Source organism: Pyrgilauda ruficollis, unplaced genomic scaffold, assembly GCF_017590135.1.
Source record: "Pyrgilauda ruficollis isolate IOZ18807 unplaced genomic scaffold, ASM1759013v1 scaffold95, whole genome shotgun sequence".
Lineage (NCBI taxonomy): Eukaryota > Metazoa > Chordata > Aves > Passeriformes > Passeridae > Pyrgilauda > Pyrgilauda ruficollis.
In genome coordinates this window covers 1,123,570-1,150,485 of record NW_024531599.1, presented here as the reverse complement: position 1 = coordinate 1,150,485, position 26,916 = coordinate 1,123,570, and the positions used below count along the sequence as shown (strand labels likewise).

General features: G+C 50.2%; 1 protein-coding gene across 1 annotated transcript; it reads left to right on the top strand.

The window, feature by feature from the left end:
• Nucleotides 1-1,158: 1,158 nt before the first annotated feature.
• On the top strand, nucleotides 1,159-25,345 carry KLHL12 (kelch like family member 12). Its single transcript, XM_041489614.1, has 12 exons — nucleotides 1,159-1,242; nucleotides 1,367-1,564; nucleotides 8,287-8,440; nucleotides 9,226-9,443; nucleotides 12,439-12,588; nucleotides 14,264-14,378; nucleotides 16,946-17,052; nucleotides 17,946-18,141; nucleotides 18,836-18,994; nucleotides 20,194-20,292; nucleotides 23,283-23,469; nucleotides 23,769-25,345. Exons 1-12 carry the CDS (start codon nucleotides 1,159-1,161, stop codon nucleotides 23,893-23,895), a joined length of 1,794 nt encoding a protein of 597 aa, XP_041345548.1. The 3' UTR covers nucleotides 23,896-25,345.
• Nucleotides 25,346-26,916: the final 1,571 nt, after the last annotated feature.

Below are 26,916 nucleotides of genomic sequence, written 5' to 3'. Positions count from 1 at the left end.
CTGCTGGATCTTGCCAATCATTTGCAGTCATCTTTAGCATGACTGAGGTCAAACAAATCCTCCAAACTCTCATTCCATGTACAGCCTCCAAACAGACTGACCCTGGTTCTTGGAGGACGAAGCTTATGAATTAATGATCAGCCTGCAGGCCAGGATAATATCTCAACCTCAATGTATAGATTCCTTAAGTCACACTCTGTTCTACATTTAGCTGGAAATTTATCTCAGGTTGTTGACAACGACTCTGTACCTGACTGTATGTATGGATTCAGGTTTTAAAATTCATCCCCAGGCAGGCTTGGAAGCAAGCTCGAGGGCAGGAGGGGAGCGGAGGCGGCTCAGGGCTGTCAGCTGGAGGCGATCTGCCGGAGATGTTGAGTTGTGTGTGTGGGAAGAGCTCAAAAATAGTATTAATTTAAAAATCCTGGGATTCTAAAGCAGGCTCTCGGTGCCTGGCTCCCAGCTTGGCTCCCGCAGCCCTGGCAGAGCCAGTTCCAGGGGTTCAGCAGGAGCCACACCAAGGGAAGGAGGCAGCTCACGTGCCCTTGCGCTCTGTGAGGGCTCTGCTTCCAGAGCCCTGCAGCAGGGAATGCAGAATCATGGAATCACAGGATCATTAAGATCAAAAAGCTCTCTAAGATCATAGAGTCCAACCACTCCACCAGCATTGCCATATTCACCATGAAACCATGTCTGCAGGGGCCACATCCACATATATTTTGAACACTTTCAGGCATGGTGATTCCACCATTCCATGCCTTCTGCCCTGGGCAGTCTGTGTAAGGGCCTGACCTCTCCTTCAGGGAAGAAATTTCCCCCAGTATCCAACCTGACCCTCCGCTGGCCCAGCCTGAGGCCGTTCCCTCTCCTTCTGTCCCTGTTCCCAGGGAACAGAGCCCGATCCCCCCCGGCTATCCCCGCCTGTCAGGAGCTGTGCAGAGCCACAAGGTCGCCCTTGAGCCTCCTTTTCCCCATGCTGAGCCCTTTCCAGCTCCGGCAGCCGCTGCCGGCGCCCCGTTCCCTCCCCCGCCCCTCAGGGGCTCTGTCCTGCGGGTCTCGCGGGGGCCGCTGGGGGGCGCTGTGGGACCCGCCCTGGGCTCGTTGCTCGGCAACCGCCCGGCACCCAGGGGCGGGGCGCTCTGCTCGCGGCGCGGCGCGATGACGCAATCAGAGCGCGCGGCGCGGGGAGAGGGAAGGGCGGGGGGAGGCGAGGTGTGCGGGCCGGGACCTCTCCCCGCGGCGGTGAGTGCGGCCGGGCCGGGCCGGGCCGGACCGGGTGGAGCAGGGCGGGCGGGGCGGCGCGGCGGCAGCGCCCCCTGTCGGCGGCGGGCGCCGTGCCATGTGGCCGTGCTGGCTGTGCCCGCAGGTGCCGCGCGCCATGGCCCCCCCCAAGGACATCATGACCAACTCCCACGCCAAGTCCATCCTCAACGCCATGAACGCCCTGCGTAAGAGCAACACGCTCTGCGACGTCACCCTCCGCGTGGAGCACAAGGACTTCCCGGCCCACCGCATCGTCCTGGCCGCCTGCAGCGACTACTTCTGCGCCATGTTCACCAGCGAGGTCGGTGCTGCCGCCGGCCCTGGGTGCTCCGTGGGTGGAGGAGGCAGGGCCGCCCAGTGCTTGGGCTGTTCTCTGTTGAGCTGCTCAGCAGCTGGGCCAGGATCCCCCCGTGGGGGCCCAGGATCCCCTTGTGGTGATCCTGGAGTCCACTGCATACTCCCTGTGGTTGCTCAGGATGTCCCCATTGTGGTTCTTGATCCCTTCATGGTGGCTGTGGGTGCCTCAGGAACCCCCATGGTGGCCCTGGATTTCTCCATGGTGGCCCTTGGTCTCTGTGAATGTCCCCATGCTGGCCCTGGAGCCCTCTGGATTCTGTCCTGGTGGCCCTGGAGCCCTTCGAGATGATTTCTGTGTCTTATGGTGGCCCCAGAGCCATTTATTGTGACCTAGTGGGGAATTAAGAGGTTGTGATAGGGAACGTGGCCTTGATTCGTGGTCTGCTGTGACCACCCTGTGCCCAGCGAGCTGCCAGGCTGAGCTGCCAAGCCGGAGAGTTCTGATACATTTACTTATTTTTCTAGTGGTGATTTGTGGTTTCCGTGGTTCCGGGCATCTTTCCTGCCCTGGCGCAGAGCTGTGGGAGCCGTGCTGGGCATTCTGGGCAGCCCTTTCAGTGCAAGGGAGGGTGTTTGATGCGTGCTCTGGGCTGCCCTTGGCACTGGCTGAGAGCTGGGCTGTGCTGCTCTCCTGCCATGGGGGTGTCACTGGGGCTGGGGTGGCTCTGAGCCCCAGGTGCTGCACCCAGGACATCTCACCTGTGAGCACCTTGGCTGTCAGCCCTTCCTGTGAGACTTGCACTACCTGTGTGCAGTTTCCCTGAGTCACTGACAGCACTGCTTCAGCTGGAGCTGGCACTCGCTGTTGAATGTCAGATGCTTTGCCTGGCTTTGTCTTTATTAGTTGGAGTCAATCTTTGCAGCTTTTACTTACGGAAGATGCTTTCCTTATCCTTCCACCTTCCCCATGAGCAGGGAGAAACATTGTTAAGTAGCTCACAGGTCCTAGAGCCCTCCCTGCTTTAAAGCCCTCCCTCCAAGAGTCATTGCAGCAGAGAATTATTTTTTCTTTGTTTTACCCAGGCATGAAGGCTGTGGCAGAGCTCTCTGTGTGCCCACTTATCTCAGTGCTGTCAGGGCAGCTGACAGGACTGTTTACAGTCCTGTGCAAAGAAACCAAAATGATGCATGTGTGGCCTGACGTCAGACCAATAAATTTTTTTGTCCATATCTTCATGAAATTTGTAAATTCATTGGGTTTGTGCTCTTGCTCTGCATAAAGGAAATGTAATTAGATGAAGAAAACACACAAAGCAAATTCAGTCCCTGGAGGCTGAAGTACTCTGTTCTCCAGTAGCTCTAGGTGCTCAGCAGTACAGAGGTATCTCTGCTCCTCTGGGTTTGCCTCCATGTTCCTGTCAGTGCTTTTGACTTCTGGACTTCGTCTAGGCAGTGTGCAGAGATCCAGTCACTCCATGTGCTCCAGAATGTTCTTTGTGGCTGATAACAAAGGCTGGGGGTTGGTGTGCTTTGGGTCTGAGCTGAGATGTCTCTCCTTGCTTCGTTACACTCATGTTCACTGTAACATCATGGTGACCTTCATTCAGACATGTGAATCTTCCTAGGAGATTAAATTCTTCCTGGGAAAACAGCTATTCTCAGTGGGCAGAATTGCTTGCTCTCCCATGCTCCTACAATGCCTCTGCTTTAAGGGTTTCTTTTCTTTTGCTTGGTTTATGTTTCTTCCAAACTTTGTTCTTTGTTATGGAAACCCTAAAGTGCCCAACCTGCCAAGGGGCACACAATTAGGGAGTGTTTGTGGGAGAGCTTCCTTCCAGGAAGGGGCAGCTTGGTAAGCCTCCGAGTGGACATGTTTCCTGTGTGTGCCAGCGACAAGTGTGCCGGGGCCTGTGATGGGACAGTGCTTGGACACTCTCCAGCCACTTGCGGGTGCAGGGTTTGGCCAGGCTGGGACTCCAGGCAGCTCAGAGTGTGTGTGGTGTCATGGACTGACAGGCCCTGCCAGGGCTTCCTCAGCACTCCATTTCTTGCCTCCTGCAGGTCTGGGGACTGCTTGGCTGCTCTGATGTGCCAGGCTGGGCTGTACGAGGCTTTGTTCAGAATTGATCTTGGGATTATGCCATGGCATTCCTGGCCTTTTCTCCTGGGGTTGTGCTGCAGTATTCCTGGTGTCACATCTGTGCATAGCCAGTACAACGCTCAGACTGTCAGCATTACTGTTGTCATAAAGAATTGCCTTTGCCTCTCTGTGTCTCAAGTTTCCTTCCTTCTCTCACTTCTGATTAACATTCTAAAAAGTTCTCAGTCTAGCTTAGTATTAATTTCTTCCCATTTTCTGTTCCCATTTTACAGCATGAGAAGAAGCCACTGATCACCTGATGAACCCCAAGTTTTTTACAACACTTTCTTTTGCCCCTTTTGCTGAGCAGTGTGAGAGAGCTGAAACACCATCAGTTTTACCTGCAGGGTTGTTCCTTGTTGTAAAAATTGCAGAGTAGTTTTATCTCCCCTGGATCTTGGCTGTGCACTGGTATTTGTCTTTGTTTGTCCAAGTTAACATAACTTTTAAGAGCTGATTTCCACCTCAGAAGGAAACTGCTCTGTCTTCTCTTGGAGGCTGTGTTCTAGAAATTGAAGGGTTCTTTCTCCCCAGAACAGAGAAATGTTATTCTGAAAGTAAACAACTGGTGTTTCCAGGTTCTTACATGGTCAGCTTCTCTGTGCTGTAATTGCTCTCCAGGGTACAGTGAGCCACACATTAGCACTGTCATGCCAGCATTTCTCTCCCTCTGTGAGAAGAATTTGGGGTTTATTCCGGAGTACTTTTGTGTATCTGCATTAGTAAGGCAAAAACGAGAAGTAGCCTTGGGTAAGAAAGGAGTTGCAAAATTTTAGACCCATTCTCCTGTGTGATTGTGGTGGTTTAGCCCCAGGCAGCAGCCAAGCCCCTCAGAGCCCCGTGCGTGTTCCCCCACCAGCAAGATCAGGGAGGGAGTCAGAAGAGTAAAAGCTGGAAAATTTGTGGGTTGAGATAAAGACAGTTTAATATGGAAAGCAAAAGCCACACATGCAAACAAAGCAAACCCAGGAATTCACTCCCTGTTTCCCATGGGCAGGCAGGTGTTCAGCCATCCCACAGAGAGCAGGGTTCCAGGACATGTAACAGTGACTTGGGAAGACAAACACCATCACTCCAAACATCCCTCCCCTCCTTCCTTCTGCCCACCACTTTATATACTGAGCATGATGTCATATGGCCTGGAACATGCCTTTGATCACTTTGGGTTATCTGTCCCAGCTGTGTTTCCTCCCAGCTTCCCAAGCACCCCCAGCCCCCTTGCCAGCCTGGCAGTATGAAAAGCAGAAAAGGCCTTGGCTCTGTGTGAGCACTGCTCAGCAATAACAAAAACATCTCCATTATCATCTACATTCAGCACAAATCCAAAATACAGCCTCATGCCAGCCACTGGGAAGGAAATAAACTACCCCAGCCAAACCCAGCACAATGATTTATGAGTGGAATGGAAAAAGCAACATTGTGTCTCACAAAGGAGCTGTAACCTGCAGCCCCTGCCTTAAAGCTTTCAGCAGCTTGGGCATCTTGAGGTAAAACTCCTGAGGCCTCCACATGACTCTCCTTGGTTGTTTTCCTGGATGCTGCAGTTGATTTTGGGATCTGTACTGCTGCACGCTTCCTTTGCATGGGCTACTTTACTCCCTTCAGGGAGAGTGAGCAGAGCTCTGATATTAAACAACAAAGTGGGAAACCAATCTGACATTCTGACAGCAGAGATCTGTCTGGTGCCACTGGACAACCTCAGAAGTAAACAGTGAACACCTTGGAGAGGAAAGCTGCCTGGCCTGTGTGTTGGTTAGCATTGTATGACCATCATTTTGCATTCTGAGTCCAAGGATGTGGCTACATGGATGGACGAGGGACTGTCTGTCCCAACAGCCCAGAACTGAGCACTGCAGGCACTTCTCTAATGCTGCACACACAGGCTGAAGCTCAGCTCAGAGTCCTCATGAGTCTGAAAGGCTGAGAGAATTGGGATTGTTGAGTCTGGAGAACGCTCTGGGGTGGCCTTCCAGTACCTGAAGGGAACCAACAAGAAAATGGAGAGAGACTGTTTTCACTGGGGTTACAGGAGAAAGGGAAACAGCTTCAAACTGACAGAGTGGGTCCTCAGAAGGTCCCTTCCAGCCAAGACCAATCCATGATTCTGTGTTCAGAATCAAGTTGTCTCCACACTGACACCCTTAAGGTATAATGTTGGATCCCAATTCTGCATCACACACATTAGATCAAGGTACATGAAATACTTCCTTCCTACTAGACATTGTTAGCATGTGAATAAACTGAGCAAAATAACAACCAAATAGTGGAGTGTAGCAGAAATACAAGGGAAGCAGGAATTAACCATCTGTATGGTATTAGTGTTGTCCTTGTGGTTTGTGTTGTGGTCACCAATATAAAGAGTATGTGCATGGCTGGTTGATTGTGGGTCAGAAGCTTCTTTATGAGCTCCAGGCTGATGTGTGAAGAACTGATGCTTACAACTATCAGGAGGTCAATAGAAGTTTGATCCTAAATGTGTATGGTCTATGTCTTCATTTGCTTACTAGAATCATCTGAACATCTTGTCTGATCAGGTCTGAACTTTGGTGGCAGCTATGTCCTTTGTGGTACAAACAGCTTAGTCTTGGTTCGGGAATGTTTTGTCTGGCCCAAGGCAGGAAGTAGTTTCAGCTTCTGAATGCAATTCCTGGCCTGTCACACAGCAGGTCAGACAAGGTAATTTGCTGTTCCTTCCCATCTTTGGAAGCCATAAAGACTGTTCACTGAGTCAAGATATTTGAAAGGCCTCTTCCCTCAAATTCCTTCAAGGGTCACCCTTACCTCCTGTACTTCTCTGCAAGTGTATCTCTGCATGATAGACAGCCTCAGTCCCAGCAGACGTCTCTGCTGTGTCATGGAGTGCCTCTGCAGGAGTAGCTTCCCCTGCTCTTATTTTCTGTATTCTGTATCACCTCCTTTTCCCCCAGCTGTGGCAGATGTGAAGCTCAGTGATGGTGCTTTGGCCATGCTTTCTGCTCCCTGAGCCTCTGCCCAACTGGGTGTACCAACTTTGGGCTCATTCTTGGCAAGAGAAGCCACGGGCTTTCATCTGCGTTGTGCTTGGTGCTGACTGCTCCAGAAGTCAGGGGCTGGTTTTGCAGCATGCCAGAGGAAGATCATTACCTCTTGAGGTGCAGCCATGCTGCTGAGCTGGCAGCAACGTGCAGGGTGTGATCAGTGAGCCCACCAGCCAGTCTTTTGGTCAGGAATCATTGGGTGCTCTGCCAGCAGCTCTGTGCTGGAGGCACTGAACCATGAAACTGATGCTTTGTGAAATATAATCTGTTTTGTGCATATTTGATGGATTCACAGAATTTGCTGTTCCCAAAGATTGACCGTTGAGAGGATAATGTTCCTTGGAAAAAATAATTATTCCAAAATTAATCATAGAGGTGATAAAATAGTTGGGGGACAAAGGCTGGATTGTGTAAGTGCCATCACTGCACAAACTATCATTTTACTTTGTTTCATTTTAGGAATGAAGTTCACCATAAGCTTGAAGAATGAATCAGGAAACTGACGAGTTGAGAAAGCTTTTTCTTTGACTTGGTTTTAGAGAAGAGTGGTGAAGATGTCCAGGTGTTGGAAAGGAAAATTACGTGTCAGTAGAATTGACTTGTTCAGGTTTAGGGCTGGAACGTGCCCAGGGGAAAGTTACCAAAGCTCAGGCAGAAGGGTGTCCTACTGGTAGGGGGCACAGAGGAGCCAAATTTCTGGGCCACAGAGACACTTGGCAAAACTCCCAAAATAAGGAAGAAATTGATAAAGCCAGCTCAGCAGCTGTGCTGAATTCAGCTCTGAATGGGTAGAAGGTAATTCTGGCAGGGACATGTCAAGACCACTGACACACAGCCACCGACTCCAGAAGTCCCCTGACCCAGAGGAAGAGAAAGACTGAGCATGGGACTAATTAGCATAAGAAGCAAGGAAATCGTTAACCAATGGAAGGCTAATCAATAAGAGAACTAGATGGCTTGTAGCCAATGAACGTTAATGCCTTTGTTTGCTAAAATGTATTAATAGTAAACAGTTTTGCCAGTCTGGCTGGCTTTGGGGATTTGGGGGCTTTGGCCCCCAGCCCCCCTTTCTATGCTGAAGTGAAATTAATCTAATACCCAGACTCTGGGTGTGGATTGGCCTCTTTCACACTGGGTAAAAGAACCTGCTTTGGGCCAACACTTAGATGGGGACTCCATGTGAACTGCAGCATGTCACACACATCCAGCTTAGGGAGGAATTCCCTTGGAGTAAAGCTTGGAGTACTGCATGGAGGAGACAGTTTCGTTGTCTTGCACAGGTGACACATGTGATCTCTGCTGACTCAGATCTCAGCTCAAAGGTTTTACTGTGCACAGTGTGACTGTCCTTTTGATCCATAAAGAACTTTTGTCTCTTACTCATTTCTGTAAGTGAATTCTGTAGGGAAATTCCCTCCTTCCCTATATCTTTTCAGTGAGCACCAGAATAGAAAGGACAAATCTCTGTTGAAAGCTCTGACAGATCTTCTTTTCAAACCTGCTGAGGGTTGTGGGCTTTCTGATCGCATTAATGAAAAATAAAGCTGTTGTCTCCCTTTTAATTTACAGCTCTCAGAGAAGGATAAACCCTGTGTGGATATTCAGGGCCTGACAGCCTCCACCATGGAAATCCTGCTGGACTTTGTATATACAGAAACTGTGCATGTAACAGTAGAAAACGTCCAAGAATTGCTTCCAGCAGCATGTCTGCTTCAGCTGAAAGGTAATTCAAAGATTAGCACAAATTGCATCATTGCTGCTGTTTAGAGATGTGGTTTGTTTGACCCTCTGTGCATGGAAGAGAGACTGGGGGAGGAATGATATTTATAAGAAGTTATGTCAAATTTCTCTTTTCTTGTGCACTGTGGTCTCATTGGTAGAGGAACAGATCTGGATGAAAAACAAAATGGTAAAACAGGTTCCATTCTTTGGGCTACTGTACTTCTGCAGGAGTATTCCCAAGAGGAATTGTGAGCTGTATAGCACATAAATGTTACAGCTCAGTTAGATTATTATAATAAGCAATCCTAGATGTCATTTGACCTGCCATGACAGTGTGTCTGGGTCAATAACAGACTGGTTGTTGTCATTGCACATGCACCTATGGAGCTATCCCAGACAATTATCCCAAATCCCAGACAGCTTACCTAAAGGTTATCATAGACCTAGAAATCTGGTGCTATGTCCACTAGCAGACACATTAGTGGTTTATAACCCATGAAGCTGAGTACAGCTCACATTGGAGTCTTCCTAGTATCAGATTGATGTAATTTTTTCATTGGAATAGAACAGCTAGAGCTCAAACCAGCCCAGACACATGGTCTAGCTGCTCCAAGTGTCTTCAGTCTCCAAAGCAATACATGCATGTATATGTTTCTGTAGTGCTTTTACTTGTTATTTGGATTGGATTTTCATTATTGCTTAGAATTTTCTTTTCTGAAGCCCTTGCCGAAGCAGTGGATTGATAGTAAGCATGCAGTGCTCATTCACCCCTCCAATTTTCCGTAGGTGTGAAACAAGCTTGCTGTGAGTTTCTAGAAAGCCAGCTGGATCCATCAAATTGTTTGGGCATTCGGGATTTTGCTGAGACACACAATTGTGTGGATCTAATGCAAGCTGCAGAGGTCTTCAGCCAGAAACATTTTCCAGAGGTGGTTCAACATGAAGAGTTTATCCTCTTAAATCAAGAAGAGGTTGAAAAGCTCATCAAGTGTGATGAAATTCAGGTAAAACCTGAAAAGTACCATTACTGTGCAAAGCATTGAAATAAAACATTGACACCAGTCAGTAATTAGTCCACACCTGGGATGGACTCCTCACACAGTTCCTGAATTTGAAGTTTCATTTTCAGGAGGTGTCTATTTTTATTTTTTCTAGTTTGTAATTTTATTAATACCGTGTAGCTTCTCTGTAAGAATTTGTTCTCACACAAGTGTTTCTTGCAAGTCAGTCACAGTGAGTTAGTTCCCTTTGCAGAGTTATTAGCCCTTCATTCCCTCCTTCTCCCTGGAGAAGATAAGTTGTCTCAATGCCTACATTTCAGAAATAGCCTCAAGCCTTAACTTCTGTTTGCCTGCTGATCTGCAGCACAAGGAATCCTGGCATGGTGCAGGGTGGTCTGACTCTGCCAGGGCTTACAGGGAGATTTACTTCCCTGAAGGTGAGCTTCTGGAGGGTGTGCTATGTGACTGGAACATGTCAAATACATGTTTCCCACTTTTCTCTGAATAAGTTGAACATTCCCTGGCAATGAGGGGAGAGCTTGACTATTTATTGATGTGGATTTTGTCAAGAGCTGATGTTCACTGCAGTGGAAAGGCTTGAAGCAATCACTGCTCAGAGTTCAGGGGAACAGGAATGCTTGGAAGCAAACCAGTGTACGTGATATCTTTGGTGGGATTCCTGAAAAGCCAGTACAGGGGTAGCCAGAGCAGAATTGCTGATGTGTTCCTTGAAAGTGGTCTTCAGCCATGCCAACATCCCCCTAGTGAGGCTGCTTGAGAAAAGGCGTGTGAGGCAGTGGTGAAGGACCCAGCTCCAGCAGGGGTCTGCAGTGGAGGAGGCTGAGTGTGCCTGGTGTTTGACAAGCTGCAGTTTTGTGCTGTGAGGGGCTGAGCTCCTCTGGGTTGTGATGCTACTAGGAGCAGCTTCTGGGCTGAGAGCAGAAAATAATGAGGAACTTCAGAATGACCCAGCCAAGCTTCTTGGATTATCTGCTCAGGAAAAGTGACATTCCTTGTGGATTGGAAGGGCTGGATCAGACCTTGCAGCAGGCAGTGTGTTGGGCATGCACTATTGTACCTTAAGATGTGACAAGTTGGGCAAGGGAGGGGATTCTCCCCCTCTTCTCTGTCCTTGTGAGACCTCACCTGGAGTGCTGTGTCCAGGTCTGGGGTTCTCGGCACAAGAAACACGTGAACCTGTCAGAGAGGGTCCAGAGGAGGCCACGGAGATGTTCTGAGGGCTGGATCCCCTCTGCTCTGGAGCCAGGCTGGGACAGCTGGGGGTGTTCACCTGGAGAAAAGACAGCTCCAGGGAAACCTTATAAAGGGGCTTATAAAAAAAGAGGAAGACTGACTTTTTGTGTGGGCAGAGAGTGATAGGACAAGGGGTAACACTTTTGAAGAGGAGAGATTTAGATTTGATGTTGGGAGGAAATTCTTCCCTGTGAGGGAGCTGAGGCCCTGGCACAGGGTGCCCAGAGCAGCTGTGGCTGTCCCATCCCTGGAAGTGTCCAAAGCCAGGCTGGACTAGGAGCAACCTGGTCTGGTGGAAGGTGTCCCTGCCCATGGCAGGGGGTGGAATGGGATGAGCTTTAAAGTCCCTTCCAGCCCAGACCAGTCTGGGAAAAAGAGCAGATGTCCCTCCTGCTGTGGCAGCACAGAGGTGCTGTGTGGAATCAAGAGCGTGGTAAGGGAACACCCTCAGAAAATCTCTGGGCTGCTCAAGAACTGCAATGACAGGTCCTCACTGTGATCCTGCATTTAGTGTTACTCATAATTTATCAGAAAACATAAATGATTCAATGAGCAGTAAAACTGTTAAATATATCTGAGGACATTCAGTTCAGGAGGGAATAAATCAACACAGGATTATTGCATTTAAAGAGGAGGTGGGGAAATTGGAAACAATACAGTAGTCTGCTCTCCTTTTGTGAGCTTTAATTGTCCTTCCCCTGTAATTCCAAGAGAAAAAGGCCATTCCAAATTACACTGTAACAAATATAAAACAATGGCATAGAAGAAAGCCTTACATAATTAACCTCTTGGCTCCCTGCTTCAAAACATTCTGCCTGACAGCTTCAAACTGGATTTCAAAGGGGACCAGTCATAGGCTGGTGGGAAGGCTCAGTCCTTTCATCACAGGCTCTTCTTTTATCTTCATATTTAGTCTCAGTTAACAGACTGTATGATAATAAATTCATGTCTGATTTCCTTTTACATCGGATGATCTGATAGATGTGCAAAAAGAAAACAAAGTCTAAGTAATATATAATTTATATATATGTGTGTGTAAGTAATAAGTAATATATAATTCTTTTATATATATATATATATATATATATATATATGAGATTTTTACAATTCTTTTGGTTTTGGTATTAGTAGGGTCCAAAGCGCCTGTGGTTCTCTAACAGCATCAAATTTGGATGATTTAGTCAGTGTAATCTCCAGAAGTGGTGTAAGCACCAGCATGTGCTGGTCCTAAATGGAGATAGAAATAAACTAGTGATAAAATATAATAAACAGTAGAAATAAACAGTAGCATTCATGCCCTGGGATTCTGCATTCTAAAATCCTTTGTAGTTTTTAAAAGGTGGATTGAAACCTTAAATGTACCTGCTCTGGCTGCAGTGTCTGAGGGGCAGTGCACAGGCACAGGGCTGCCCGGGCCTAGGGCAGACACTTCGCTGTGCAAAGGAAACATGATTCTAATCATCTCTTTGATAGCATTTTGAATTTTGCAGGATCACAGCTCCTGCTCCAGAGAACTGGGGGAGCTGTCCTGGGAGTTCCCACTGGTCAGTGAAAAAGCAAATGCAGGTTTAAGGAAAAGAAAGTGAGGGACTTCACTGTGATTATGGGGGTTTCCCTAAGGGACTCGTAGCTGAAGCATCCTGCTCCCTTGCTCGCTGTGAAGCAGTGCTGGACGTTGTGTGCTCCTTGGCAGTAGCTCCAGCGTTCTGCTGCCACCTGATCAGGACGTGCCTCCTGTGTGCAGGTGGACTCGGAGGAGCCGGTGTTCGAGGCGGTGATAAACTGGGTGAAGCACTCGAAGAAGGAGCGCGAGGCGTCGCTGCCGGAGCTGCTGCAGTACGTGCGGATGCCGCTGCTCACGCCGCGCTACATCACCGACGTCATCGACACCGAGGTACGGGGCCAGTGCCTGCTCCTGCCTGGGCTCTGCTGGCCCCAGAATGTACACAGAGCCCTTTCTCTGCTGCGCTGTTTGGTGACACCGTGCAGCTGTGCCTGCTCAGCGCAGCGCTGCTGTCACACCAAGCTGTGTTTGCTGTGCCAGCAGTCACAGCATCCCGCTCTGCAGCCGCGGGGTGCCCTCTCCAGAGCCATTAGTCAGCTGTCTGCAGATACCCGCAGCACCTTTCTGTTGTCATCTCTTACAGTCTCCAAGTGCTTTCTGATTTCATTCCTAAGCACTGGCAGGTCCCCTTCCCCATGCTGAAGATTGCTGCCATTGATCTCAGGGACATCATCGCTCCTCAGAAGGTGTTTGAGGTGCAGATGGCCAGCAAGTACCTCTGAGTAAGAAAGACAGCAGCTGTGTGGGTCCTGGACCAACACACAGCCAAGACCCATGGCTAACGCTGCTGCTTTGTGTTCTGGGATGCTGCAGAGGCAGCCCATAATGGGGACTATGCAAAGTGACAATTAAGCTTTTAAGTGCAAATTGAATTCCAGACAGGAAGTGACCCCAGGCAGGATTTCAAAGGAAGGCCCAGAGAAGGTCAAACCAGCCTTCAGGTTAGATGGTGATAGGATGTACTCAAGGGTTACTAGCCCTTGTCACCTGACAGGTGGTGAATGGTGAATGACAGGCATTTTTCTACCTCAGGAAAAGGCTGATTTAGCAACAGTCACCTCAGATGTGATAGAGCATGGAAGTTATTAAATCAGGACAACCTAATGGGCTGTTGTGTTAGGTTGTGCCAGAGCTAAAGGGTGTTCAGTCAGATTATTGTGGTCCCCTTCAAACTGAAATTTAAGCTAATGGAAAGGGGTCTGGTGCCAAAACAAACAGATCTGTTCCAAATCCAGCCTGAGACAAAGTGTGTACAGCCCTCAGCTCTCACAGGAAACGTGGAGGGTCTGTCAGTGCCACACACTGGTGGCCCATCCTCAGCTTGGGGCAGTGTGGAGAGTGGAGCGTTGGCCCCACGTGGCTGCCTCACACAGACACCAGGAGCCTGTAGAGGTTGAATCTTACTGAAGCAGCATGTACAAGGGAAAATGAGTGCTGAGCTTAAGGGAGGTTTGTCAAGGCCCTTGGCTAGGGAAGAGAATTACACAGCATTGTTCAAGGAGATGTGGCTGTCCTTGGGTGTCCCTCACTCTTCAACAAGACCTCAGTGCTCCTGTTGCCTCTTCACACCTCCATGTCCCACGTGTACAGTGATCAGGGCAGTAAATCAGCTAAACAGTTTCATTGTGCTGTGCTCTCCCTCTCCAGTGTCAGGTGCAGGACAAGTTATGTGGGGCAGATCAAATGTGGTTTCAGTGCCACTTCCCCTTCCTGGTCATACTTCTACTGGCTTAAATGGAGCAGAAGTGGCTTTTCCTTAGTGTTCCAATGCAGCCATTTTCTTTAAGGAGCCTTCAGTGCCAGACTGTGAGGATGGAGCCATATCTTCTCAGCTGCAGTCTGGTCTTCAGTTGCCTTTGCATTTCCCTGCATGCAGTATCTACACCAGGACCCGCACGCAAGTCCTTTTCATGCTGTCTGAGCTGATGAGAGTTGGCTTTAGGACAGTTCTTCTGAGGTTTCTTAAAATACATTGCATGTACCAGTGACTCATGTTTCTCCCCAGCCTTTCATCCGCTGCAGCCTGCAGTGCAGAGACCTCGTGGACGAAGCCAAGAAATTCCACCTTCGGCCCGAGCTCCGGAGCCAGATGCAAGGACCCAGGACACGAGCACGTCTGGGTGAGCAGCGGAGGAAGGGACCTTGAGAGGGGCCAGGGCACTGGCAGGTGTTGTGTTAGACACCTTGTCTAATGCCTTGTGACTGTGTCGATGTTCTTCACAGCAGTAACTTGTCATGCCATGGTCCCCAGTGGGACAGAGAGGGGACTGGAGCAAAGGAGAGAGGTGCCTCTTATAGAGTATGATTGCTTAGTGCCAGTGTGGGGACTAGCAGATTGCCTTTAATCCCAGGCCCTGCTGTGGCCTTAAAACCAGTTTCCTGCGTTGCTGGTGCCTGCAGATACATTTGTCCCAGCATGCAGCTGTCCAGGAACTGTGGGAAGAATTTCTTCATGTCTGAAGAGGCAGGTATCAGAGTCCAAAATAGAGCTGTGAGGTGAGTGACAGCTGCCTTACAGTGACAGCAAGTTTCCACAGATAATTGAACTGGGGAAGGTGCAGGGAGGGAGATGGAGATGTCCCTCTTCCCCTTCAGAGGTGCTTTTTTTTTTTTTCTCCCTTTTTTTCTCTTGTTAAGGCAAATAAATGATGATATCTTCCTTTATTTCAGTAACTCCTACCAAGTACAGTCACTGAATTGTTTGGAAAATGCTTGTCTTAGGGCTGTGAGCACTCCAGAGCAACATAAAAGTAGGACTGACCTACAGAAGAAGGAAAAGTATTTTACTGGCTTCTTCTGTGCTGTGCCTGTGTCCTGATGCATTTTCAGGGCACTGCCATTGGTGCCAGCATGGACCACTCTCCCTGCAAGGAATCCTCTCTGTGTGTGTTCTCCAGTGCTGCTGCAGGTTTGGTGGAGGGAGATTCCAAAATCCCTTCATGGCCTCTTTTAGGGGACAGAAAGCTGTTTAACCACAAAAGGAGGAGGGCAGATTAGGTTTGTCAGAGACACTGATCAGACTTTGTTGGCCTGAAGGGAATGTTGTTACTATGTTCCTGCACAGTCCAGGCCTCAGCACATTTTGTGGGAATTTCTGTCCCAGTTTCAAAACCTGTACTTGAGCTCAGCCTGTCATGGCATCAGCCTTCCAGTACCTGAAGGGACCTACAAGGAAGCCAGAAAGGGACTCTTCATCAGAAACTGCAGCAATGGGACAATGGGGAATGGTTTCACACTGAAAGAGGGGAAATCTAGGAAAGAAATCCTCCCCTTAGAGGGTGAGGAGGCCCTGGCACAGGGTGCCCAGAGCAGCTGTGGCTGTCCCATCCCTGGAAGTGGCCAAGGCCAGGTTGGACAGGGCTTGGAGCACCCTGGGCTAGTGCAAACTGTCCCTGAACATGGAATGATACGAGCTTTAAATTTTTTTCCAACACAAACCATTTTATGATTCTATGATTTTAGAAAAACACATTTCATTTTATTCTTAGTTGAAACACTTCACCTGATAAAGAAGACATTAAAAAACTGTTTTAGTCTAATTGTACGGGTTAAAACTGCACATTATTGTTGAGGTTCATCCTTTGGATTCAGCCCTAGCTGTTTTAATTGATTCCATACCATCTGATATCAGCAATGTGTCACTTATAAACTGTGATCAAGGCTTGTATTGACTTTGCATGGGAGGAACTGAAGTGATTGCACTTTTAGCTTTCTTACTGGAAGGGAGGTTTTCCAAGATGCTGGAGCTCTTGTGAATCCTTCCCAGTTGTTTTTTACATTATTCTTCATCTGAGGTGGCAGCTTTTCTGCTTTGTGACAGACAAAGTCTTGTTAATATTTGTTGCTTGGTGTTCAGTCCTTGTGCAATGAAAGGCTGGACAGTCCTAAATTCTGGTAATAAACTCCCTGTTCCAGAAAGGGCCCAAGGAGTCGAGGGGATCCTAAGCTGTTCTGAACCTGAGACAGAAGCCTGCTTCCAGGCAGTGATTAGAGGGGAAGTTACAACTCTCCAGGTCACAGGTGTTATTAGCAGTCGTGGAGAAAATAAGAAAAATTCAGAGAATTCATCTCAGAGAAAATAAAGGGAAGGCAATTTTGAAATAAAATATATAAGATTTAAGAGACAATTCCTGGGAAAATATTTAATTAGTTTTCCAAGCTTCAGACAGCCTGGCTTGTTTCTCAGTTACGTGGTGAACAAAGTCCCCTAAATCAGGTCGAGATGTCACTTGAGACCAAGAGGAGATTTTGTGTTGTGAGGAGGCTGCAGGGAAGCAGCTATTCTCCTACAGATTCTGTGGGGTGGTGAGAGGTTTGGGGAAAATGGCAGAAAAGGTACAAAAGAAGATACAAAGGAGTGAACTTCAGCACCTCTCTGAGGCAGCTTGTCTTTTCAAAGTGCCTCTGATGTTAGGAGAAACAGCTCTCCAGCAGCCAGCTCCTAACACCTCAGTCAACTGTCTGCCACCTGCTCTGAAGAGTTTCTCCCTTCTCTTTCTTGCTGAGCACAGAGGGAGTGTGAGTGCCTGAGCCAGGTTAGGTCCCTTCTCCAGAGCTGAGGCAAAAACAGGGATTTAGAGGCAGCTTTGTGCCAGGGAAGGCTCAGAGTTTCTTCAGGTTGTTCCCCTGAGGTGACTCTTTGGTTGTGAAGGGATTGACTTGGCTTTGCTGTCCCTCTGTGCCTCAGGAGCTAACGAAGTGCTGCTCGTGATCGGCGGCTTCGGCAGCCAGCAGTCCCCCATTGATGTGGTGGAGAAATACGACCCCAAGACCCAGGAGTGGAGTTTCCTGCCGGTAAGGGACTGGTTCTGACCACCACTGGGCTGACCAGGCTGTGAGCAAACTGATCCTGCAGCATCAGCTGGATAACAATCTCCTTGGGCTGTCCTGTACAATCTGCTGAGAATTTCTGACAGAAATTCTTTAGAGATTTACATGGAGAATGCTGAAACCACTTCAGCTTGCAGAGTGACTGAGGGAGAGGGGGTTGTTTTCATAGACCTGATCAGCTGAGCCTGCAGAGACCCACATCTTGGCTGTGGGAGTGAGAACTATCATGTTTCTTAGTGAAGGGGTGTGAAGCTTTAAGGTTAGTGATGATAATTGGAATGTCAATAGGAACCATGTAATCAGTGCAGTCTTCAGGCTGCTGCATGATCCCACTGCTTGCTGTGTTTTGGAGCATAATGGGAAGAGAGAATTCCTGCACTGAGAAGTATTTCTACCCAAATTAAAATCACGTTTATCTGTGTGAAATGGTGGAGAACTGCCTCTTCTTCACTATCACCAGTCAGGGCAGACTCAGTATCACCTGGTGTTCCAAAATTCTGATTTTTTTTGGAGGCTAAAAGCTTCATCAAATATTCAGAGTCTCTACTTTTTCCCATTGCCAGTGGGAGGCTAACAAATTTATCCCAAATGCATCAGAGGTTATGCAGCAGCATGGGATAAGTGACATACAGCGTGAAATATTTGAGTGCAGAGAGACACAGTCCTGAGAAGAGAGCACAGCCGGGGGAGGCAGGCACAGTCACTGAGGCTGTGTCCTTTACATCCATAGAGCTGCCTGCCCTGGGGCAGTGGGCCATTTCCCGAAGGAGCAGCAGCAGAGGGTGGAAGAGCAGGGGTTGATCTCCATGCCCAGCGCTGTTTCTGTCTGTGACCTTGGTGTTGCTTTGCTGTCCCAGAGCATCACCCGCAAGCGGCGATACGTGGCCACGGTGTCCCTGCACGACCGCATCTACGTCATCGGGGGCTACGACGGCCGCTCCCGGCTCAGCTCCGTGGAGTGCCTGGATTACACGTCGGATGAGGATGGCATCTGGTACTCCGTGGCTCCCATGAACGTGAGGCGAGGGCTGGCGGGAGCCACAACCCTTGGAGGTACGTCCTGGTCACTGCCAGGGCAGAACAGCCTGTTCAGCTCCGGCCTGAGATGCCCTGAGCTGCTGTGTGAAGAGTGGGCTGGCTCTCGGGGAGGAGGGGAGCCTGAGATTCTGCCTTCTCATCGCTGGGATGCAGAAATGGAAAACTTGCCCACATATCCTGAGAGGAGCTCTGCCTCCGCTGCATTCCTGCAGCATTTATCTGTGAACTGGGGGAAAGGGGCTCTGTGAGAGATAATGGAGTGGGAAGCTCTGAGGGTGCTGACAGTGTTGGGCAACACTGAGCACAGGACACCAAGTACCGCTGTGACCATCCAGCGCTGGAGTGACTGGAACATCTGCAGGGAAGGAGTGAGGACTTTGGGGAGGTACTGACATGAGGCTTGCCACAGGCAGGGCTTGGGTTTGGGTATGGTACTGTTTCAGTGGTTCTGCAGCATGAAAAAAAATAGCTGGATTGTGTGTGTTTTCTTTCATCCATCAGCAAGAAGCAGATTTAAGGGCCAGATGGAACTTGTGTTTGTTTGTTGGGCCTGTGAGCCAGGCTGAGGAGCCTGGGTTCATCTTGGCTCCCGGTGTGCCACAGTCTGTTTTCTGTGGTTTGCAGTCATGTTGCAGCTTTGCTCCGTGTGTGAGGGCCCTGGTCTCCATGCTCCTGGCTGACTGGCTGGGTCCCACCTCTGTCCCTGCAGACATGATCTACGTTTCGGGTGGCTTCGACGGGAGCCGCCGCCACACCAGTATGGAGCGCTACGACCCCAACATCGACCAGTGGAGCATGCTGGGAGACATGCAGACAGCACGGGAGGGAGCGGGGCTCGTGGTGGCCAATGGAGTCATCTACTGCCTGGGTAGGTACCCTCAGCACCTCTGGGAGCTGTGCAGAGCCTGCCTTTTTACCCAAGTAACCATTCAAGTGCTGCCTGAGCAGCCCAAACCTGTCAGGTCCATGTTAGAAGAGGTTTAACCTCACTGGCACTCACAGCTGTGTCAGTGAGGGCTGCCTGACCTCACTGTGCCCATCACAATGGCTTGGACTGCAGCTGCCACATCACTGCAGGGAATGCTGCACACTGCAAATTAAACACAATTTATACACACTGCATTTGAGGGATGGCAGAAGTGTGGAGGATAAGCAATGCCAGCTGAGGCTTTGTGTGGCCTGGGCAGTGTCTAAATGCCCAGAGATGAAGGAGGTAGCTGTGGGACAGAGGGTGCACCTGCAATGGTGGCTGTAGTGCTCCAGAAACGTATCCTGAGCTGTCTGTTCTCCAGCTTCTTCCTGTAGCATGCATTTCAGTTTCAGAGCACTGCACCAGCTGTGAATATAGTGAGATTGCCAGAGGACAGAACAGTCTGAAGCTTGTTCTGTGGGTCACCTTCTAGGCCCCAGAAAAGGCAGGCCCAGCGTTGCACCTGCTTCTGTTGCAGTCCTGTTCCTGGGGAGTCACAGATCTTAGGCACTGGTTTCGTAGAACCACTGAATGGTTTAGGTTGGAAGGGACTTCATCTCATTCCACCCCCTGCCATGGGCAGGGACACTTTCCATTAGACCAGATTGCTCCAAGCCCTGCCCAACCTGGCCTTGAATAAACAAACCACGTTCATTCCTCTTCCTCGTGCTGTTCCAGGGCGGATGGCAGCACGCTGCTCCTCTGCTGAGGCTGCACAGAGATTTTAGTATCTGCTTGTAAAACTGCTCTTGGGAGATCCCAGCCTACACCATTCAGCCTTGTGCAGCTGCAGCACAGACCTGGGAGCTGCACATCTGCATGGCTGCACCAGCAGTGGCCTCAGTGTGCTGAGGCAGCTCCATGGGGCTGGCCTGGCTTGCTGGTTTGGGGAGGTGATGCTCTCCCACATGGCCCAGTGCAGTGTGGGGGCAGAGCTGGCTCTGGGCTGGCTGCAGGATCCTCTGCCCCACCAGGATGGGCTGTGCTGATGGCAGTGCCACACTGCGCTCGGGGCCCACCAGGTATGGTACTGCTCTCTGCACAGAAAACATTCTCCCCAGGTCAGCCTCATGGTTTGCTCCTGTGTTTTGTTTCAGGAGGCTATGATGGGCTGAACATCCTGAATTCTGTCGAGAGGTATGACCCCCACACTGGACACTGGACAAATGTCACCCCAATGGCCACTAAACGCTCAGGTAAGAGCCCACAGTGTCACTGTTGAGTCAGAAATGACATGGATAAATGAGTGACACACTCCATGTGTTTTCAGAAGGCTAATAACAATTTTATTAGAAACCCATTCCTTTTTATACTCTAGCTCACTGCAGGTGGACCTGATTGGTCCTTTAACCAAAACACCATCACCATTGGCTAATTAAGAGGACACCCATCTGTAAACAGCCTTATGGGAAAACAACTTATTACAAACACCACCTGTGGATTGTTTAGTATTTGACTATCATTCTTTCTCTCCAGCTCCCTCAGACCAATTCATGGGAAAGCTTATCTAGCTTTCTCTCTCTCTGATCTCTGTCACATCCACACCCACAGTGCCTTGAGGTCAGCGTGTTTCAGCAGTCACTGCTGGTGTGTTCTGCTGCCCTGGAGGATGCTCTGGCCCCAGTGGGTGTGTTGGCTTTGAGAAAGGATGATTTTACTGCCTTGAATTCCCAAGAGAAATACCAATTTTCACATGCCTCCATGCCAGGCCAAGGTGTGTACAGAGGAATGCAGTGGCAGGGTTACAGGTTACAGGGAGGCAGATGAAATGCTGGGTGACTTCCACAGCTAGGAGCAATGCCTGGCATGGAGAAGAGCTGCCAAGGCACAAGCTGACCACAGTACTGGGTCAGTGCTCATCAGCTGCATGGGGCATGGTGGGGCAGGTGTGCCCTGCCAGGCTCCTTCACCTGAGCCCTGCTCCAGGGCAGCAGTGCCAGAGCAGTGTCACCCAGCAGTGGGCTTACACAAATGGTGCAGTCACGCAGTAATTATCCCCCACCAGCTCTTCACTTGTCTCTCTGCCTGGTGTTCTATCCAAGCTTTAAATTGGCAGTTGTATCTAGGACAGAAATGCAATTTAAATCCTACTTTTGGAGTATCTTTCTGTTTAAACTCTCCTTCATTTCTCAGAGGGGTTGTTGTGGGGCTCCTGTAGCTCCTGTGTGCCCAGGTGTGTTGACCTCCTGCTCTTGCTGTGTGCCTCAGGCCTCCTGCTCTGTGCCTCCATACCTGTGTGGCTCCCACTGCTTTACAATTACGTGCTTAGACCCTCTTCCAAACCCCTTTTGAAGTTGCTTTTTCTCTCAATAACTGCCCTCACAGTCAGCCTGGGCAGCACTGCTCCATGTGATCCCTGTGCAGTGGTCCTGGTTAGGGACAAGTACTGGCTACTCAATAAAACTGGGCTCTGTTGCAAAACCACTTCCATTTTCTTGTGCCTGCAGTAGCATTCACCAAAATCCCAATCTTTAAATATTTATTACTGTGACAGGGATATTCTTGCTAAGTGTTGGTTTATCTGCCAAGAATGGGTTTTATTTAGGAGTTGGGCACTTTCCACATCCAGGAAGGCCATACGTATAAAACACAGGATAAAATCTGCAGGTTTTTCTAGGTCAGAGGCACTGTGTGAGGTCAATCCATGAATCTATAGGAAGCTTGAGGATCAGATGGCTTTCCCCAAGGGTCCTGCTTTGGGCACCAGAGAAGGCTGACTTTGGACAAGACCAAAAGCAGACTTCAAGCTGTCTGCAGCAGGCATTTCCTAGATCTGTGCTCCCCACAGGAGCTGGAGGCTTTAGTGGCTGTGCCTTGGCTGCAGCATGAGCTCCTTGGTGCCACAAGCCAGCAGGAAGCTGGTGAGGCTCTTGACCCCAGCACTGGTTCACCTGGTTCCTTCCTTGGCACTGTCACCTGGAGTACCAAGATCTGAAACGTGGGTGTGCCCAAGGACCTTTCTTTGCTCAAGTTTTTGTGCTGCCACTCTGGTAATGACACCCCAAGTACTCACATCTTAGGTGTGAGTGCTGGTGACCTTGGACCCTGCAGGATTTCTTTTGTCCCCAAAAAACCCTCTAAGATTTATCCATGTGCAGGTGTTTGAATTCCAAGACCAGGACTAAGACTAATCTGGCTTTATTCACAGAGATAATTTTCTCTTTGTTTCTTTAAATTTCTTAGGACAGGTTCTGGAGAGAGGCTACCTCAGAGACCTTGGCCATGTTGCATTGCTGGACCCAATTTCCCTGATTTGGCCTCTTCAGCCAAAGCTCCTGGAGAGCCCACTGGGCCAGCCTGGCCATTCCCAGCTGTTCTGGGGCTCTCAGCAAGGACAGGCAGGGAAAGGCAGGATGTGTTCAGTGGAACAGGTCTCTTACACCATGTTTGTAAAGAAACAGATCCATGCCAGGGTAGCTGGCTCATTTCCTTCAGGATGTTCATTAGTGCAAGAGTTCCATGTGGGTGGTGACAGCCTGACAGGGCTGACTGTGCAGGAGCAGGAGCCCCTGAGGCCACTGAGTGCATGGTAATGTCACAGTGTCCTCCAGTGCTGTACCTGAGGGGTTGCCAAGGAGGAACTAGGGCTGGTGGGGGTTATTCTGGTTTCATAAACTCCCAGTTGGAACAGCATATTATTATCTGCTTTCACTGTGAGAACAACTGTTCAGGCAGCTGCTCCAGCGGCCTTTGCCTCCGCAACAGTGTAGAAACCAGTTTTCATTTTGTCTTCCAGAGGAGTAATGTCAGGGAAATCCCTCCTCCAGCTTTGCATGGAGCAGTGTGCAGCTACTCTCCAGGCCACAGCCAGGAGCTGGGTGACACCAGGCACTCAGAAGCACCAGAGGAACCTGTCTCTGGCTGACAGTCCCAGCCAGCTGCCTGCCAGCAGAGCGGGCCTGGTGCTGCTCTGCTCACTCACCTGTGGTCAGGTGTCTGCCCAGGTAAACCTCTTGTGCTGTGGTGCTGCCCAGGCCCCCCATGCCACAGAGTCAGCAGTGTTCAGTGGAGTGAGATGTTTCATATTGGAGACAACAACAGAAGACAGTTATCAGCACTTTTGGGGAGGTACACACGTAAAAAATGTCCAGTGGAGAGGGAGGAATTGACCTGTTCGCCTTGTGGCAGCGAGCCCAGTGCTGCCGCTGTCACTCGTGGGTGCGACTGTGCCACCTTCTGTCCGCAGGGGCTGGCGTGGCTCTGCTCAATGACCACATCTACGTGGTGGGTGGGTTCGATGGCACAGCACACCTCTCCTCGGTGGAGGCCTACAACATCCGCACCGACTCCTGGACCACGGTGACCAGCATGACCACGCCCCGCTGCTACGTGGGGGCCACCGTGCTGCGGGGCCGGCTCTACGCCATCGCCGGGTAAGCCCAGGGGCTGCAGCTCTGCGTGCTCAGCAAGTGCCCCCAGGGGACACAGCTGCTGCTCCTTCCACGGGCCTCTCCTCTATGAGAGGAGACACCCACAGGGTCGCTGTGTCCAGCCAGAACAGGCAGCAAACAAGGTACAGGGCCCAGGCTGGTGGGAGAGCAGCAGCAGACAGCAATGGCAGCCTGATGCGGGGGTTATAATTTGGGCTATTCCAGCCTCCCAGGAAGAGCTCTGAATGCCTCAGCCTCTTCCTCCAGCACCATCCTTCATGTGTAACTTTCTGTCCTGGCAGATACGATGGCAACTCACTGCTGAGCAGCATCGAGTGCTACGACCCCATCATTGACAGCTGGGAAGTGGTCACCTCCCTGGGGATGCAGCGCTGCGACGCGGGGGTCTGCGTCCTTCGGGAGAAGTGATCAGGAGGGAACTCGCAAAGAAAAACATCGTAAAATGTCTCAGCTGGAGGAAGAGTCCCAAAATGATTTGCAGTGACTGTTCTTGAGAGTTGTGGATGCTATGGGAATAGGCACCAGAAGAGCAGCTTTCTGTGCTGCTTGTGACTAGAGCATGTGCATAACTGTGTGATCTCAGCAGTCATTTGAAATCAGGGGCTCTGTGGGAAGCTGGAGGAAGGGGATGAATGGGTCAGGAGAAGCTGCACTCTCTGCTGTTCCTGTGGCTCAGTCTGTGGGCAGAGCAGAGTTGCCCCAGCCTGGTCTCAGCCAGCCTGGTGACCCCTCCCAAGGACATGTACATAGCCCTGGGTCACCTCTTCAGCCACCGCAGGACCCCGCGGGTCCTCGGGTCGCTCTCAGCCGTGTGGATGTGTGAGGGTGAGTCCAGCTGCTCTTATGTTCCAGCTTCAAATCATCGTGTACATCCTGAATGTTCCGACGTGCTCCCTGAGCACACGTGGCTGCAGAGCCAGGCTGGGTGACGTGAGTGAGGGCCCTGCACTGTCACTGTGTCTGCAGGGTCCTCGCAGCACTGCACGCAAAGGAGTCAGAGGTTAAAGCTGTCAGCTACTGTGACCAGAGCCTGAGGCCACAGGGACAGAGGCAGGGGAGGAGCTCATTGCCTGCCACAGAAGCATCTGCAGTGTTTGTGCTCTCGATCAGGTGCTCAGCAAGGTTCATCACATCGTGTTTCCTCAAAAAGCTTGACAGCTCCAGCTGCAAATGATGTGTGGCACCGGGAGCTTGGCCGTGCCTGTGCCCCACCCTGTGAAGAGGCCACCTGAGCTGAGGCCAGGAGAGCAGGGACACAGTGGCTGCTGCCCACCAAGGTCCTGCTGGGTGAGTCACTGGGGTTTGTCCCCAGACAGACCTGAGTCCAGCACACCCAAGGCAGCCTTTCACTCAAGTTCATTGTGTTGGTTTTCCTTTCATCTAGGATTTTTCTGCTTCCAGGGCTGTTCTGGAGTGACATCCAGGATTCTGTTTTGCCCTTTGTTCTCAGCTGTTTATTCCCCTGTTTCATGACTCCACACTCTGTGACACTTGCTATCCCTGGCCTGCCCCATGAGCCCAGGTGAGGCTCCATCAGTGGTTCACAGCAGCTTGTGGAGCACTCCCTGCTCAGCATGTCCTGCCTCACTGCGTTCCTGGGAGCACGGGCTCCTCTCTGCCATCAGCTTGGCCCCACAGTGCCTGGGCTCCATGTAGTGCTGCTCGTTGAGCTTCCTGCTGACTCCTTGCTTGGGGACAGGGTGGGATCAGGGACGTGGTAGCATGACCTAATTATGCACTTTCAGCCAATGCTCTGACCTTCTGCGTTTGTTTCTATCACACAAGTGTTCTGTGGTTTTGTTTCCTATGTTTATTTTTTAATGAAAGTATAAAGAATAAAATATTTCCTGAGCCAGTAGGAGTTTAGCTTCTGTTCTCTGCCTTCCAGACATATGTCTGACTGCTGTGTGGAGGGTTTGTGCAAACCCTGTCTTGGACAAGCAGCTACCCTCAGGTGTGTCTCTGCCTGCAGCTTCAACCCAGCAGTGAAAAACAGCTGCTCCAGCTGTGAGATCTGTGGCACAGAGACCAGCCAGGCCTGGAGGACTGCCTAATGAGGGAATTTCTTGCAAGGTCTGTTGGAGAAGGGCATAGAGCAGAGAGGAGGAAAAGACTACGATTACAGTCAAAAGCAATAATGAATCATCAGGGCTGAACATGAGCCCAGGTGTGCCCAGGTGGCCAAGAAGGAAATGGCCTCAAGTTGTGCCAGGAGAGGTTCAGGTTGGATATTGGGAAAAATCTTTTCCCTGAAGGGCTGACCAGGCCCTGGCACAGCTGCCCAGAGCAGTGGTGGAATCACCATCCCTGGAAGTGTTCAAAAGTCCTGTGGATGTGGCCCCTGGGGACATGGGTTAGTGGTGAACATGGCAGTGACAGGGAAGTGGTTGGACTCAATGATCTTAGAGGCCTTTTCCAAATTAGTCAATTCCATAATTCTAATACTGTAGAGCTGCAGTTGCAAAAAATAACAGCTCCTTTGTCTACCACAGCCATGTGGGATGAATGGAGCCCAGCATTAATTCATCTGTCTATATGCAAAACACAGATTCTCTTGGTTTCAGGGCAAACTGAAACTACCCCAGGAGCCTCTGATGGCTCCAAATCCTCCCCCTACTACCTGGTCCCCCCATAAACAGCTCACCACTAACTCCAGATGTTCAGGAGCCTCTCCTGACACCTGTCCCCAAACTGCTCCATCATTCTTCAGCCAGCAGGAAGTGGGGAAGCAAAGAAGGGAAGAGGCCCTGTTTGGGGAGCGCAGCACTCACCAGGAAGCACTCACTGGTGCCATCCGTGGCTCTGTCCCGCCTGTGCCCCTCTGACACCTGCAGGGTGCAGGGAGCGTTCCCAGGCTCTGATGCTGACCGTGGAGCTGTCAGTAGCTGCTCTCCCTTCCCTGATGAGCCCTGCTCCCCTGCAGAGGGCTCAGGAGGATTCAGCTCCAAAAGTGACATGACCAGTGTGTGGCTGGGCAGAAACTCAGTGGTTGGGCAGATTGAAGCAGCAGCAGCAGAACTGGGTCACAGCAGGATGTGACCCCATGAGAGCAGCCAGCAGACCCATCCCTGCCTTTCCACAACAGGATGTACTGAAGGGTTTGAAGAGGAACTGGTGTTTCCAGGGAGGTAATGCACAATATAAATCTTCAAAATGCTCCATGTTGGTGCTGGAGATGAGAAAATGTCCAGGCTCCTGCTGAAAGCAAAACAAAGGGATAAAGCTTTCTGCTTGGGAGGAAGTTGGTATGATTCTCCCTGGCCAGCAAGAGTGAAGCTTTGCTTCATGAATGATCCAGCAGAAAATGCTAAAAGGCGGAACTAAGGATGAGTTTTCAACAGAGAAAACTCCCATCCAAGACTTAAGAATTGGCCAAAGATCCTATTAGTGGGTTTTATTTACCTCTTGAACTATCCACAAGGACTGTAA

Bases quoted from the DNA above. Each gene is read 5' to 3' on its own strand.
- KLHL12 (XM_041489614.1), top strand. From the start codon at position 1,159: ATGACGCAATCAGAGCGCGCGGCGCGGGGAGAGGGAAGGGCGGGGGGA. The intron at 1,243-1,366 runs GTGAGTGCGGCC...CTGTGCCCGCAG, and splicing joins CGGGACCTCTCCCCGCGGCG to GTGCCGCGCGCCATGGCCCC. The intron at 17,053-17,945 runs GTAAGGGACTGG...TTGCTGTCCCAG, and splicing joins AGGAGTGGAGTTTCCTGCCG to AGCATCACCCGCAAGCGGCG.